Below are 15665 nucleotides of genomic sequence, written 5' to 3'. Positions count from 1 at the left end.
GTCAATAATTAATCAAATGTGTCATTAATTAACTAGCATTAATTAAATACATATTTATGACAAATTCAATTAATTAATTAATTATTCATTTGGCCCTGGGGATCAGGACTGCCACAACCAACAGACAGAACCTGAGTGAATTAAGTCCAGCGTTTAACCACTGAGAACTAAAACTCAGCGGAGGATTTAAAGCTGTGTGCCGGTGACTGGATGTCAGCCAGTGATAAAGTGCTCTGTAGTTTTCTAGGTGTCCATCGCCTTCCGTTTAAATCCCGTTTGTCGTCTTTATCAAAGGTTAGTCACTGTGACGGAAACACAAGCTACAGCAGCCCTGAGCTCCAGAAAAAAAAACTACATTTACTTAACTTGTGCAGAATAATGCACCGACATGTGTTATATCGAGCTGCAGCTGCCCACGTTAAACTGTGACTATCACCAGGTAACGTGGGCAAGTTTTCGCGAATAAGGAGCAGGTGTTAAACAGCTGACAGGTGAGCAGGATGTGTGCAGGTAAACTGAGGGTTTGTCGAGCTGATCGCTGGTGTTGTGAGGAAAATGTCGGCTCGTTATTTATGTTACAGAAACACAGAGACACGAGAGCAGGCGGAAAGAGACGACCGTTCGGTAAAAATGAGAATCTGCAGATGCAAAATGTGGAACACACAAATCTAACCGGTTAACGTAAAAAAAACATTTAAGCTGGAACACCGGAGCTGTGAGCTCGGTACACTCTGTCAGCTGACTGTTAGCTGAGCTAGCGACATCTCCGAAAACATCGGAGCACTTTTGCAAACATGTTCTATTTTGACCAGCTGACCAGACGTGAACTCTACGCCACTACATTCACAAAAAAAATGGGTAGTACACATTTCCTGTAAAATTAAAGTAACATAATTACAAGGAACATTTTTATTAATCAACTTCATGTAATATTTATTGTGTGGTGCATTAATTAACAATTCATGACCTTTTGCTATTAAGTATTAAACAAACATGTGTAAAACTGTGCACAGACAGTGACTCATATCTTTACATATTTGGTCGTGCAGACAAACTGCTTGTAAGTTGGTTTTTTGCAGTCATGTTTGTGTAGCGCTTCATGTTGATGTATATGTGCCATATATGGGCTCGAAGACACAAAGTTGACAGGAAATGTGGTTGCTAAGCTGCTGCTATGTGCGCTGAATCTATTTATGGCTAAGGCAGTTGTGGAGTATAAAAAGGGCTGACTTGGAAATCGTGGTTCATTTTTACTTTTGTCCCTTGGCTTTCTTTTATGGTCCTTTTTGAGTGATCCTCAGCTCGACACAGGTCAGTCTTTAGACTTGTTATATTTTAACTTTGATTTTACGTCTCTTTGCTTTTGCATAATCTTTTACTTGAGTGTAATAAAACTTCAGGTCACGATTAACTACAAATCATTTTCATCCGAGTATTAAAAACATTTGTCATATTTAAAAGATGTTAGTTTGTCCAATTTCTCTTGAGTGCAGATGTGGTAAAATACATATTTTATCATTTAAGTACAAGTACATGTGCTTGGGTTAAAATTAGTCTAGTAAACTTTGAGATTCAACTGATTCAACTTCTTTACTCAAAAGTGAGGAAAATAAAATCTCTAAAATGTACTTGAGTGCATTTTAAAGCCTATTTCTACAATCTATTTTGGTGCAAAGCTAAACAAACCTCATTATTAATATAATAAAAAATATAAAGAAATTAAAACTTTATTTAAACTTAAATTATAATTAAATAATGAATATAATATGTTATCTTGTAATCTTTTGTAACACAAGTAGAGAAAAACAAAGTTTTAAAAAAAGTTCTATTTGCTGTTGTTAACATTGTAAACAGGCCAACTGACCTCAACACCTAAATATTTGAAGTTTCTATTGTGAGCTCCAGTAGATGTGGCAGACATGGCAGAAACGCATCAGACAGAATGATACAGTGGAAGTAAAACCTGGAGCTAGGACATTAGAGTGCTAGTCAACTGGTTCAGGTGCAGCAGGTGGGCTGATCCTCCTAACTGCTCATAAGTATTTGGCTGCTTCACTTCGTTTGTTCCAAAAAACATGTCAGCTTTTAGATGCATGTTGACTGTTTACTTTCCTAACATGGCTATTTTTCATATTTTATTTGCATGTATCATGTACAGTCAACTTTAAATAATTTCTGTTTAAACAAATATTCATCTTCATTCAAACTGATCTTACATGCAGCTGCTGTTCATTCACCCATTTAGTTTATTAACTCATAGCAATTAATCTGACATTTCAGAGAATTTCCTTCCCTGAAGATCTTCATTGATCCCTGCGTCAGAGAGCCGACTCCCACCAAACACTGCACTTGCTTAAGACAACCAATCACTCTGCTAACTGAAGAAAGAGGTAAATAATAAATCTTTACCAGTTCTTGTTTATGTTCATCCAACTGGGATCATCCAGTTTGTAGTATTAAATGTGTATTTTAAATGTGTTTTAATGTGTAAGCATGTTCAAATGGTAAAACGCTTCAGCAATAAACAAACCGACTACTTTACTTACTCTTATCAGTGTTCTTTTTTTGTCTTCAAAATAGAAATATGAAGCTTTCCATGTTCTTGCTGGTGGTGTTCGCTGTCACCGTGCTCTGTGTGGATTACGAACATGTTAAGAAGTTCAAAAACCAGCATATCATCGAACCAGACACAAAAATGTCGTCCGTTTCTTCTAGCAGATCAGCACAAGAAAGTGATGACGAACTTGTTAAAAAGTTCAAAAACCAGCATATCATTGAACCAGTCACAAAAGATTCATGTGATGAACTAATACACAAGAGGAACATCAAAAATGGTAATGTTAAAAATAAAGAAAAAAACACCTTCATCTTAAGCACTTTTGAAGAGGTTAAAGATATTTGTACAGAAAAACAACGTGTTGATGAAAAAGGCAATCTTTATAGAAGCTCTGAAAAGATGGAGATTTTGTACTGCGAACTGCAAGATGACAAAATAACATACAAAGGTAAAATGAGAATAAAGCATATTGAAATTGCATGTAAGAAAATCGACGGTGTTCTTCAACCTGTACACTTCAAGCGCTGGTTTGATTTGAGAGCTGCTCTGTACTCACTGTGATCTTTCTATCATTGTTTCATGATGTTGCTTTGGATTTCTTCAGATTTGGAATTCTTAAGACTTTGTAAAGTTTGCATAAATAATAATGGGAATATTATTATTATTAAGGAAATATGGAAGAATTGTAAGTGAATGTGGAATAATACCACAATCACAAGAGTTATTGAAAGAACTTTTGACTTTCTTGTCTCACTTGCATAAGTAAACATTACATTCTGACATTTTTTCTAACTGGCTGTTCATCCTGTTCTTTCAGATCACAGTCATTGCTTGTCTTTCAGCATTCAATAAATAATCTACAAAAAAACAAGTTGCTGCTCCAGAGAATTTTTTTATACTTAAAACAAAGCTCTTGTAAAACCACAAACACTCGCTGGTTTTAAAATCACTGATGAAAAGAGGAGCTACAGATTTTGTCTTAGTGCTCAGGTCTGAGTTAGTGATGGAGTTCATCTGGACTGCATTGTATTTCTAACTGCTCCATGTGTGGGAATAAGCAAAGACAACTAACAAAGAACTTTCAGCAGTAGGGTTGGGCGATATATCGAGCTTTTAAATATATCGATATATTTTTATACGAGATATGAGATGTGACAATATCGTTTACATCAATATAGTCTATGTTACGTTATAATTATACTTGTGGAGCCACAATTTTGCCTCTCTTTCGTCCACTTTAGTCCACTTTAGTCTCTACGCAACGTTACTCACAGAGAACCCCAGACATTCTGTGAAATGGAGAAAGCAAGAAGAATGAGTTAAGTAAAGTTTGACTTATCTGACTGTTTTGTTTCGCATAATGCGCCTTATAATCCGGTATGCCTTATGGTCTGAAATATGGTCCTCATATTCTTAAGAACAGATGATCTGTTTAACTGTACCTTACTTTCAGTAAGTCACTAGGTGTTGCATGTAAATTAAATTCAGACTGCTGACTCATCATTCACGTACCCTAATCAGGTAACAGTTCAAATGGCTGTTTTGTTGAGTCCCACATATTGGGCACATTTATATATGTGTCATATTCTTAATCTGTCGCAGCAGTCACGATGCTGCATATAAATTATATTCAGACTGATGAGTCTTCACGGATGTCCCCAAAAGAAGTAAAGCTCTAAATGTTTATGCTGTTGTTTCTTCAGTTATTACTTATATATTCTGAAATGTAGGCATCTGATCTGTTTCTGTTATGTAGCCTAATGTAATGCAGTCATTGCTCTCACTGCTACTGCTGCAGAGATCAGGGTCAAAAACTGTGTGGCCCCACTCATGCACACACCAGAATGATTGAACCCTTCCTGTATAAATGCAGTCCCTCAAGACATGACAGCCCCTCAGCATCTCTGTTTATTACACCAAAGCAAGTTTGAGAACAAAAAGAATAAATGGCTCTGTATTTGGTGTATTTATGTGTTTCTATGCAAAAGCACAATGTGATGTTAATGATAGGGGTGCAACAATACTCGTATCGATATTGAACCGTTCGATACAGTGCTTTCGGTTCGGTACGCATATGTATCGAACAATACAAAATTTTTAATTTATTTTATCAACTTTTCTTCTGACGATGCTGTCTGTGTTGAGCGCTCAGTGGATCTGCGTTCGACTACTCCGCCTAGGCTGCACTGTCGAGTGCAGATCCACTGAGCGCAGCGCAAGCTAGCGAGACAGAAGCTAAGCTCGTTGCAACATGACAACTGCCTCAACGCTACCCGAAATTGAACCTCCCCCACCCTCATTCAGATCTGGCGTTTAGAACTATTTTGGTTTTCATGTGAAGCATGACCCTGATGGTAAGCGCGTCATGGACAAAAGTAAAACAGTCGGATGTGCCACGCAATGCTCAACTGGTGGGAACTAGTGCATTAGTGCAGTTAGCTTGTTAACGTGTTGACGCCGTCCAGCCCCACGCACGGGGCAATCCGCGGTAACTTGTTAACGGAGATTTGCCGCGTTATGGCGTTAATGTCATTTTAACGAGATTAACACTGACAGCACTAGTGAGAACACAATGAATATGACTGCACATTTACACCGACATCATCCTAGTGCAAAGACAAGTGGAAGCAGACAAAAACAACAAGCACGCATGCTACAGACTTTACCCGAGTCATTTAGACATCCGTTAGCACATGATTCTCCTTATGGGGACCTGATATGTTTAATATGCTGCTGAGAATATACCCCAGAAGAAGCGTATAGTATAGCTTTTATTTTGGAAAGAGCCATTTCTCTGTAATAAACTCTCTTTTCCAAAGATAAGTGATTTCTCGATCAGATAGATTTTTTTTATTATTATTTTGTTGTTTCAGCAACATTAAATTTAAAACCTGTACTTTTGAGTTAAAATATGTATTTATAATTTTAATAAATGACAAATTAAAAAGGCATGAACATTTTTTTGTATTGAAAAAATATCGAACTGTGACACCAAAGTATCGAACCGAACCGAACTGTGAATTTTGTGTATCGTTGCATCCCTAGTTAATGATGACCATGTCTCTCAATTTGAAATGACTCCCACAAAGTTACATTTTTGTTTTTAATATGCTTTTAATTCTATTAACAGACTCAATTCTATTAACAGCTCTCTGATATACATTAGCATTATAATATTAGGGAGGAAACTGGCCGTCCCTGTTCAGTCATTAATAATAAATAACCTCTTAGTTCACTTGCCTCAGTTCTGCTGTGTTCACGACATCAGCGGAGTGGGAGGTGGCTTACTGGGCTTAAGCCCGGGTTGTTGTTTCAGAAGCCCGGGGTCTTTTGGAGTGTAATTTGTTTCATAGTTAGATGCCTGACTGACAACTGTATAAAACAAAAACTACACACAATATTCGAAGCACATAGCGCACAGTCCTAAATTCCCCCTAATTTTGCTATGATCCGAGCTCAGGCACTAGCCGACTGAGCAGAGGCGGAGCCAGACATCTTATAGGGCTTTGGAGCGTGATGTCACGGGAGGGGGGCCACGTCCCCTCCCGCCATGACAATAGGCCAAACAAAGCACACGGAACCTCCAAAAGTTGATTCTGTTCATCTGGACGTAGCATTTTGTGGGAGAAACGTTTCGTCACTCATCCAAGTGACTTCTTCAGTCTCAGCTGGCTGCAGGTTTCCCCAAATCTTATAAACAGTACATTTGCATAATGACTGAAACCAGCCCACTGAAGGAACAATGGGCTGGGAGGTCAGTTCCTTAATCATAATTATGCAAATTCTCATGACCATTGATCAACAACCACTGAAAAGAGAGCCCATTTTCCAGCTTCTTGCCTTCCCTATCGTGTGATCTAACGTTGCAACCGACAACACAGTACGTACGAACCATAGCTGACGCTTCCGTGTGCTTTCGTCTTGATGCATTCTCAATCATCCAGGAAAGTAAATCTCCAAACGTTGATTCTGTTCATCTGGACCTTTAGTGCAAGAAGAAACAGTAAAAACTGCATCTTCTAAGGAAAAATTAAAATAAAACACAACTTCAATTTCCTATTGGGGGGCGGAAATGCAGCATGACAGCCAAAATTATATGACAGCATGTGGCATTTGCTAAAAGAGTTCTTGGAGTGAATGCAAAAGAAAGAACAGTGACATTGACAGCAAGTTTTGAGATTCGAGAGATTTCTGGAATTTTTTGACTGTGTAGTCTAGCTTTGTGTGTGTGTGTGTGTGTGTGTGTGTGTGTGTGTGTGTGTGTGTGTGTGTGTGTGTGTGTGTGTGTGTATCAAAAATACAGTCAGAATGAAATAATAACTGTAAATTCTTATTTGTGCTGTTGTGATGAAAACAATGACACCAAACAAGGCAAAATAAGCAGTTTGTAAAAGTGAAATATATAAGTAAACTCCAAAGTAGTCAAAAACGGCCATTTATAGGCTTGACTTCAGAGTTTTACATTACACAAAGATTACATTATAACATATGTTGTTAGTGTGATAACATCTAGAGTTATTGCATTCATAGAAGTTTCTTCTGCTCTCAGAACAGATTCAGTTGTTCACAGTTTCAGGACACGGTGCATTACCAAGCTGCAAACACTCGTAAGGTGTTGAGTTGTGGTCATGAAAAGAAGAAAGTGGTTAACGAAAATTCTGTGATGCATTCTCATCTGATGGTTGACAAACCCTCAGTCTAGCCATAGTGTGACAGCACACCTTCACGGAAAGTCACGTATTGAATATTTTCTCATGCAGTTTTTTCTTCTCTATATTTCATGTTCATTTACTTGACCGAGCTTCTGATGTGTAAATCAGATCCAACTGAATGTCATCAGAACATATTATATAATGAAATTTATTTTCTTTTACTAATAAGTCGAGGATGAGGATTTGGAGTAACACTGAATATAGAAGTTTTCTATCTCTGATGCTCAGTTTCAATGGTTGATTGTAAACTCACTTTACTAGTCCCCCTTTTTTATTATTCCATCCAGCAAAACAGCCCCAGAGCATGATCCTACCACCACCAGGCTTAACATCTGGTGCAGTGTTCTCAGATTTCAAAGGATCACCTTTGATACACCAAACATAACTGTTGTCATTGTGGCCATATAGCTCAGTCATAGTCTAGTCTGCCCAGAAAGCTTTCTTTCCAGAAGTGGTTGGGATCCTCAGTTCACAGTAATAACAAATTCCCTCTGATCTAAAGGGGACTCTTTGGTCTTCTTCCAGTCCTTGGCAAAGTGGTAACATATCCAAACAACTTGTAATTACAAACGATTGTTTGAACCGAATCTGTAAGTGTATAAAAATGGCTTAAAATGGTTTACAGTGAGTTCCTTGGACTTTCCGTTGTTCTAAATATTGGTCAATCCAACAAGTGCTTTTAAGCTAATCCTTTTTACGCTGCGAAGAGAAACTAACACTTGTAGTCAGTCATGATCACTAATGAGAAGTTAATAGGGCTTGTTAAGTTACGAGGTGCAGAACCTTCAGCACCTCATATGAAAAGATTTGCCTATGTGTATGCTTTTGGCACTGTGTGCATTTGAGAAAATCCAAAATAAATTCAAACTTCTTTTTGAAAGCTGTTTTATAAATTTCAGTGGTATATTATGCATGCAATAGGAAGTTGTCTTCTTCGACTACTGGGGCTGAAATAAGTTCATCTAGTTTAGAACCTTTCACTGAACAGTCTATTATAGTGTCAGAACTAAGCATATGCTTAAGAACTTAAACACTTTAAATGAGAATAATAGAAATTTTCCTTTACAGCTCAAGTACAATCAATAAAGAAAACCACAGATTCTTTGATGTTTGTTTTGAAGGAAAAGTAATTTCCTGTAAATGTTTATCTGTGTGAGATTTTTCAGAAAACATCAATTTTGTTTAAACGTGAGATACATGGCCTTTTCTTTCCTTGTTCTACTTTTGTCTCAGCATTAATCCGATTACTCTGGAAGACAAGATGGGAATATAATATTCTCATGTTAAAAAGATTAAAAAAAAGATTTTATTACCCAGAAATCTAACTTTTCATGCCTGTGAGCATAAACATGAGCAGCAGCGCCCTCTGCAGTTTGTGTGTGGAAGTGCAAAAGCTTACAGCACCTGGTATTCCCAGGCGGTCTCCCATCCAAGTACTGACCAGGCCCGATCCTGCTTAGCTTCCGAGATCAGACGTGTTCAGGGTGGTATGGCCGTAAGCGAGAGCATTACCATATAAAGGGCATTTTATAAGTGGCAAATGTCTCACAGTTTATTATATATTATTGTGTTAAATTCCATGTTTCAGCGAAAGCATGCAGCTATTCGTTGTTAACTGCAGCTTCAACACTGAGCTGCAGAAATGCTTTTCCCACAATAACATATGTTAGATTATTATAGAACAGTGTGTTTTGTAATTCAAACATTTTTCTCGTTTTGAGACTTTAACTTCTATATAGAAGAGAAAACGTGTGCATGTATCGCTACAGCATGTATAAAAATGCTGTTTCTGATTAGTTCTCTCGCTTACGGCCATACCACCCTGAACACGCCCGATCTCGTCTGATCTCGGAAGCTAAGCAGGGTCGGGCCTGGTCAGTACTTGGATGGGAGACCGCCTGGGAATACCAGGTGCTGTAAGCTTTTGCACTTCCACACACAAACTGCAGAGGGCGCTAAAACTGTCACTACTCCTTCCTGCAGTCTCTAGTTTCCTCCTGCTTTCCTTGAAGCACAAAAGCGCCTCAATGATCATTTCCTAGATGCTAATCAAGGAATATTTAAGGAATATTTCCTTTTGACAGTAACTACTATAAAACCTAAAGCAGCACCTCACTGTCAATAACAGATTAAACGAACAAATCACATTACTATCGCAGAGTAAAACATGGAGACATGAAGTAAGTTAGAGAAAAAACAACAACAAGATGTGGCATGTTGAATTTAATATAATTATAAAAAAACAGAAACACAGTTTTGGTTTATAGTTTACAGAGAATTTTACAGGGAAAAAAACCACTGCGTCATATTCATATAAATACACCAATCTGACAGACTTGCACAGGGTACAAAGCAAAGGAAGTGTTGAGTTCATCTGCATGGAGCCTGAATGACCGCCTCAGCAGATCATGTATGTGGCATACAGCCAACACTGGATCAATGAGCAAGCTTTACCTCATCCCTGTCCTCTCATCTTAGTATTCATACTGAAGTTTGCATGTTTTGGAGTTTTTTGGGTTTTTGTTGTTGTTTTTGGCTGTCATATTTTCCTTTTTAAAAAAAAAATGGCACCTTGAAATATAAAAATGTGCTCGACAGTTCTGCTACTTTAACCACAAATCATTTCCTGAAACCCAGGAAAGTGTCCCTGTTGCTGAAAATCACACATCTTCATCATATTTGGAGAAAGTGGCTTGTAGCTCTTGTCGGTAAGATGTTTCCCTGGAGGAGAGAGAAGGACATTTGAGAGACTGATGACTCACAAGAGTAATCACATCAGTGCAACCGGTGGTTACTTGTATTAGTTTATTAATTAGAGATGAACCGATCTGATATTACGTATCGGTATAGGTCCGATACTGACGTAAATTACTGGATCGGATATCGGAAATAAATAAAAAAATGTAATCCGATCCATTAAATATCACGAAAGCATCTCACAAAACTTGCGACACGGCGTAACTCAGCTCATAACCTTAGCACGTTGGAGCAGTATGCGTCACGTGATAGGGTGGCTGTGGCGTGCGAGACCTGTCGGCGGTCTGGTTGAGCAGTTGGAGCCTCGCTACCAAACCGGCATTTCATCTACGAGAAAGCTATCCCAGAGAGAAGTAAAGCAAGTGTGTAAGTTCATCTCTGAATGTTTGTAAAGTATTCCAGCGTTAAGCTTAACAACCGATATATGGAGCGACTGCCTCTTCTCTCTCCCTCCCTCTCCTGCTGCTACTTCAATCATGAAACTGATCAATGATCAGCTGATCGGCTTTTCTGTCACGATTTCGTTTCTCTTGTTTATTTTTGGCCCACTTTGCACCAGAAAAAGGAAACCAGCGGCTAAACAATAGCAGCACATTAAAGCTTGATAGGCTGTTGTTTGAATTTATTTAATATTACTTTCTACACCAGGATCCTTTTTCTGCGTAGCTGATGGCTGGTAACTGTGCAGGGGACGATCTAGCAAAGTTTTGCCAGTGGGGCAGATAGGGCATTAACAGGGGAAAGGGGGCACAAAGACATACTTTTCTGTCTTATTCTCATTTAAAATGTCTCGCTTTTAATAAACAATTATCTCAATCTTACACCCAAAGTTTTAATCTGATGTAAAATGTATAGAAGTCCATTATTGTATATGGTAACTATTAAGTCTAATAAACCCTAGTAAGCTAGTACTTTTTCCTTTGGGAACCATCTGTGCAGTCTGCAATTCTGTTGAAGAAAGATGTTGAATCTATTTAATTATTGTGGAAAAATAATTGATTTCTGTGCATTTTTTTTTTTTTAATTACATGTGCGTTAAATTAAAGTTGATTACGTTGATTAAGCATCGCGAGGCGGAGGGCGGGGGGTGGTTCCCTATTTTTGTTTTTTGCTGGGAGTTGGCAATCCTATTCGTTAGGTTGCTTAATATTTCTGCTAAGTACTCTTTAAAATACCATAATAGGAAGGATGGAGTAGGTTCAGGTTTATTAGATTAAAACTTTAGTATGAACTTATACAAAATGCAGCAAGATATATAAAAAAAAACATTTTTATTTTTTTTAAAAAAATACACTATATCGGATTCATATCGGCATCGGCAAATATCCAAATTTATGATATCAGTATCAGGCATAAAAAAGTGGTATCGTGCAATCTCTAATAACAATACTACACTATGTGCTGACTCCATATATAACTAATAATAAACCAAACTGCAAATAAAAGAAAGACATTTAGAACAACCAGTGGTGCCGTCATGCGTTGTTTGTTGCTTATCATGTAATTACCAGCTCTTCCCCGTGTACAGCAGCTTCTGCTCCTCTCCCTCCACTCGTCAGTCTTCCTTCAGGTTATTGATGAGCTCCTGCGTCTGCTGGGCCAGCCTCCTCTTCTCAGCCTGCTGCTTCTTCAGGGCCGCCTCTGCTTTCTTACTCTGGTAGATCTTCACCCCAGCAAACCCCAGACACAGCAGCAGCGTCTTCAGGGCTAAGATGTAGAAAAGCAAGGGGACGTTGTCCAAAGCCTGAGCATAGATAAGGGTACATATTTAACATAAATATAAATATATATGCAGAAATACTGTTTGTTAGAGAGTTTCTCTATAGTATTTCTGTTTTTTCTGTTAGATTTAAGAGGTTTGCTCCAAAAGAATGTCTGGAACAGTCTGGGACCCCAGAGGAGATTTTCCTCCTCCTCTCTTCTTATCTACCTCAGCTGCTTATGCGGGAGGTGGCAGTTAATTTGGTCACACACAGAGAGGGAGGGGTGTGTGAAAAAGGACAAACAGCTGCACACCATGTGCTTTATGAGCTTGTAACTGCACCGGGTCACACACACTTTTCATTACCGAAACCGCATTCAAAATCTTTGCATTTTAAAAAGTGTCTTTACATAATAATTTAAATTAAGCATCCTGTAAGAAAATTTCTAATTCCCACAGATCACTCTTGAATTCGGCATAGATATTATCTAACAAGTGACCGCGGTTTTAATAATGTTTCTACTAGTCACCTCTTTTAACGCTATTATCAGCTTATTTCTGTGGTTAAAAATAACAACACGTTTAAAAATTGGAGATGCCACTTGCGGTTTAAAATATACAGAAATATACACGCAGAGAGAGAGATATATATGCTATTTGATATATGACGATAGTAAAAGTTTTGGACGCGGTTGTAAAAAATAACGCGAGAGTCTATGGTAACGTTAGCTTTAAGCTAGTGACAGCTGCGGCAAAAAAAGGAGCAAAAGAAAACCTAAACGAGCACAAAAGTTATACACTTATAGCCAAGCATGCATTTGGTCCATTTAAAATGATATATCTACTGATGGTTACCTTCCAGTTAATCATTTTTCGCTCCTGTGATGATGCAGTCGTTCTCAGTCAGCAGCCAGAGAGCTATTAATGGTCGCGAGAAGAAGGCGGAGCTTACAGTAACTGGCCAATAGAAATGCGATATCTGCTAGCTGGCACTTATGCTACATTCAAAGTTCATGGAGTAAATCAAATCGAACCAACCCGTAAGACGAGTTGGAATAGATCAAATAATGTGGAAACATTAATTTACATCAATCTAATGGTAGAAAACTACCTTAAACATTAAAGGGATTAAATTATTAAATGTTGTTTTTTTTATCTCGTTTTTCCTCATTTCCCACTGAAGTTGAATGCATCATTACTAATGGCAGTGCCGACGTACGGGGAGTGTGACTGACTCGTACCTGCTTGAAGGTTCTAGTAGTCAAGTAAACTAGATATACATTACATCTTCCATTTCTGTGTGCTCACAGAAGAGAATTCGGTAACAACATTTGCTCAAAAACAATGTAAAATATGTAATATATCCGGTCAATAAGGAAACTCAAAGGCTTTTAATAACCTGTGCTTGCTAATGGATAATTTTGCCAGTTAAGAAATTGGGCCATTCATAGTCTTTGTTGCTGTGTTTTATAGGACGAATTCTTCATAATGTTATAATGACGTTTTGATAAAGAGTGCGTGTCCGAGAATACATAAACTATAAGTTTGTCATACATCGGCTTTGTGTCTTGGGTTGTATACCAGTATGCCGGCGTCTTGGACATGCGTAGTCACGGTGGCCGAGAGGTTAAGGCGTTGGACTCGAAATCCAATGGGGTTTCCCCGCACAGGTTCGAATCCTGTTCGTGACGAAATTTAATTTATGTTATCCATCAAAGTGCACGCTGAAGCTGAGGTGCTTGTAAGGGATATTTCCCTTACAAATATCCAGTGTAGGAGCATAATTTCAATATATATTAATAACTGAGTTTTGTTAATTTCATATTCAGTTACACATTACAAATGTAACAAGTAAATACTTTTAGTTTTAAATTGTTAGCTTTGATAACTCATTAGTTTGAGCAAAATTTATTGTTCATATGCAAATTAGTTATATTTCTGCTACATAAATGGGTGATAATTACTTTTTTAATCTGTCTTTTTCCCCTTTTCCCACTAAAGTTGAATGCAACATTACTAATGTATTTGTAAGGTAATTGTTTTTTTGTTGTTGTTTTTTTCTTTTTTATATTATGTGTGTTTATTATTGGATGGCACTTCTATTTGTACTATTTTAATAAGCTTGCAAGCCAATATTTAGTATGATCACCTGAATTCTTCACCACAGTCTGAACTTCCTTGTCATTTCTTTAAGTAGTCTTCAGGAATAGTTCTCCAGGATTATTGAAGGACATTCAAAGCTCTTCCTTGGATGTTGGCTGCCTTTTGTTCTGTTCTCTGACAACATAATCCCACACTGCTTCTCTGGGGAGGCCAATCCTTGACTGATATGATATCTATGACTTCATTCGGAAAGGCTGGTTGAGACAAATATTTTATCGGAGCTTCACAAGTAACACAAACTAAAGACAGTATGCCACCCAAGAAAGGCCCAACACCAGAGGAGGTCGAGGACATAAAAACCTCCCTCGGAGTGCTGTGCGGAGACGTGGGCAGGGCGCAGCAGGAGCTGCTTCTGGGGCTTCTGGAGGAGGTAAAACAGCTACGCCTCCAAAATGCCGAGAAGGACAGAAGAATCATGGATCTCGAGCGGCGGGTGGATGAGCTGGAGCAGTACACCCGTACGAACGATGTGGTCATCAGCGGTATTAAAATCAAGCCGCGCTCGTACGCGCGCGCGGTGGCCGGGAACGTCGGGGAGCCCAGCGACGAGGAGACCCGCTCGGTGGAGCAACAGGTGGCGTCCTTCCTCCAAAGCAAGGGGATAGAGATGGACCTGGAGCATGTAGAAGCATGTCACCCACTGCCCAGGAGGAGCGACAGACCGCCGGCCGTCATTATGAGATTCGTCAATCGGAAGAACAAGGTCGCACTGCTGAAACAAGGACGCAAACTGAAAGGCACGGACGTTTTCATTAATGAGCATCTGACACGAAAAAACGCAGACATCGCGAGGAAGGCAAGGCAACTGAAGAAGAACGGTAAAATACAACATACATGGGTAACAAACTGCAAGATTTTCATTAAGCTAAACGGGACACCAGAAGAGGCAAAAGTACTGATAGTGAGGAACATGGAGGACCTGGACAAGTACAACTGACACAATGTATCGAGGTAATATATAACTCTAATGACAATTAAAATGATAAATACACCAACATCTCTAATTACACCAGGAAATGACATGGACACGTTGAAATCAATTCTCCAACAGAAAGTAATTGATCTAGATTGTGAATATAAGGAGCATAATATAATAGACCCAGAAATAGATTCTGAAATGAATTTTCTCTCTTCTTTTGTTAAAAATTGTAATTATTTCACACAGGAACAATATGAAAAAAAAATCAACCTAGACGGGAAGCTCTCATTAATTCACGTTAACAGCAGAAGTATGTACTCTAATTTTGATTTCATTAAGGACTACTTGCAACAATTTTCTCGCCCCTTTAGTGTTATAGCCATCACTGAAACTTGGTTCAATGTTGATAAAGGAATAGATTTCTGTTTGAATGGATACGATTTAAAATACATGAATAGATTAAATAAGGCGGGCGGCGGGGTTGCTATATATGTTCATAACTCTATAAAATATAATGTTGTAACAACTATGTCTATGGCTATTGATGGAATTTTGGAATGTTTGACTATTGAGATCATGAATGAAAAAAAGAGAAATGTTATATAATAAGTTGCATATATCGGACACCCAGTTCAAGTATTGACACTTTTAATGAATGGATAGAAAAAATGTTTGCTTCGGTGAACCAAAAATTACTATTCATCTGTGGTGATTTTAATATTGATTTGCTAAACCCAACAAGGTTAAAAGCCATTGATGACTTTACTGACACAATGTACAGCTTATCACTATATCCAACAATAACAAAGCCAAGCAGAATAACATCACATAGCGCCACTATTATTGACAACATTT

General features: G+C 38.2%; 1 protein-coding gene, 1 long non-coding RNA gene, 2 other non-coding genes and 1 pseudogene across 4 annotated transcripts; 3 read left to right on the top strand and 2 right to left on the bottom strand.

Annotated features, from left to right (window-relative positions):
* Window positions 1–1280: 1280 nt before the first annotated feature.
* Window positions 1281–2682, top strand: LOC134621402 (uncharacterized). Its single transcript, XR_010092196.1, has 3 exons — window positions 1281–1311; window positions 2281–2390; window positions 2581–2682. It is a non-coding gene; the product is annotated as an uncharacterized LOC134621402 (long non-coding RNA).
* Window positions 2683–8661: 5979 nt separating this feature from the next.
* LOC134621806 (5S ribosomal RNA) lies at window positions 8662–8770 on the bottom strand (annotated as a pseudogene).
* A 303-nt stretch (window positions 8771–9073) lies between these two features.
* On the top strand, window positions 9074–9192 carry LOC134621836 (5S ribosomal RNA). The gene has a single exon (XR_010092554.1). It is a non-coding gene; the product is annotated as a 5S ribosomal RNA (ribosomal RNA).
* Window positions 9193–9485: 293 nt separating this feature from the next.
* Window positions 9486–12669, bottom strand: LOC134621398 (small integral membrane protein 11-like). Its single transcript, XM_063467875.1, has 3 exons — window positions 12584–12669; window positions 11535–11770; window positions 9486–9990 (listed from the first exon to the last, which is right to left on the bottom strand). Exons 1-2 carry the CDS (start codon window positions 12596–12598, stop codon window positions 11582–11584), a joined length of 204 nt encoding a protein of 67 aa, XP_063323945.1. The 5' UTR covers window positions 12599–12669; the 3' UTR covers window positions 9486–9990; window positions 11535–11581.
* A 668-nt stretch (window positions 12670–13337) lies between these two features.
* trnas-cga (transfer RNA serine (anticodon CGA)) lies at window positions 13338–13419 on the top strand. Its single transcript has one exon. It is a non-coding gene; the product is annotated as a tRNA-Ser (tRNA).
* Window positions 13420–15665: the final 2246 nt, after the last annotated feature.

This window comes from Pelmatolapia mariae, linkage group LG23 (assembly GCF_036321145.2).
Source record: "Pelmatolapia mariae isolate MD_Pm_ZW linkage group LG23, Pm_UMD_F_2, whole genome shotgun sequence".
In the NCBI taxonomy this organism is placed as follows: domain Eukaryota; kingdom Metazoa; phylum Chordata; class Actinopteri; order Cichliformes; family Cichlidae; genus Pelmatolapia; species Pelmatolapia mariae.
Note: the sequence above shows the minus strand (reverse complement) of the source record. Positions and strands in the feature narration are given on the sequence as shown.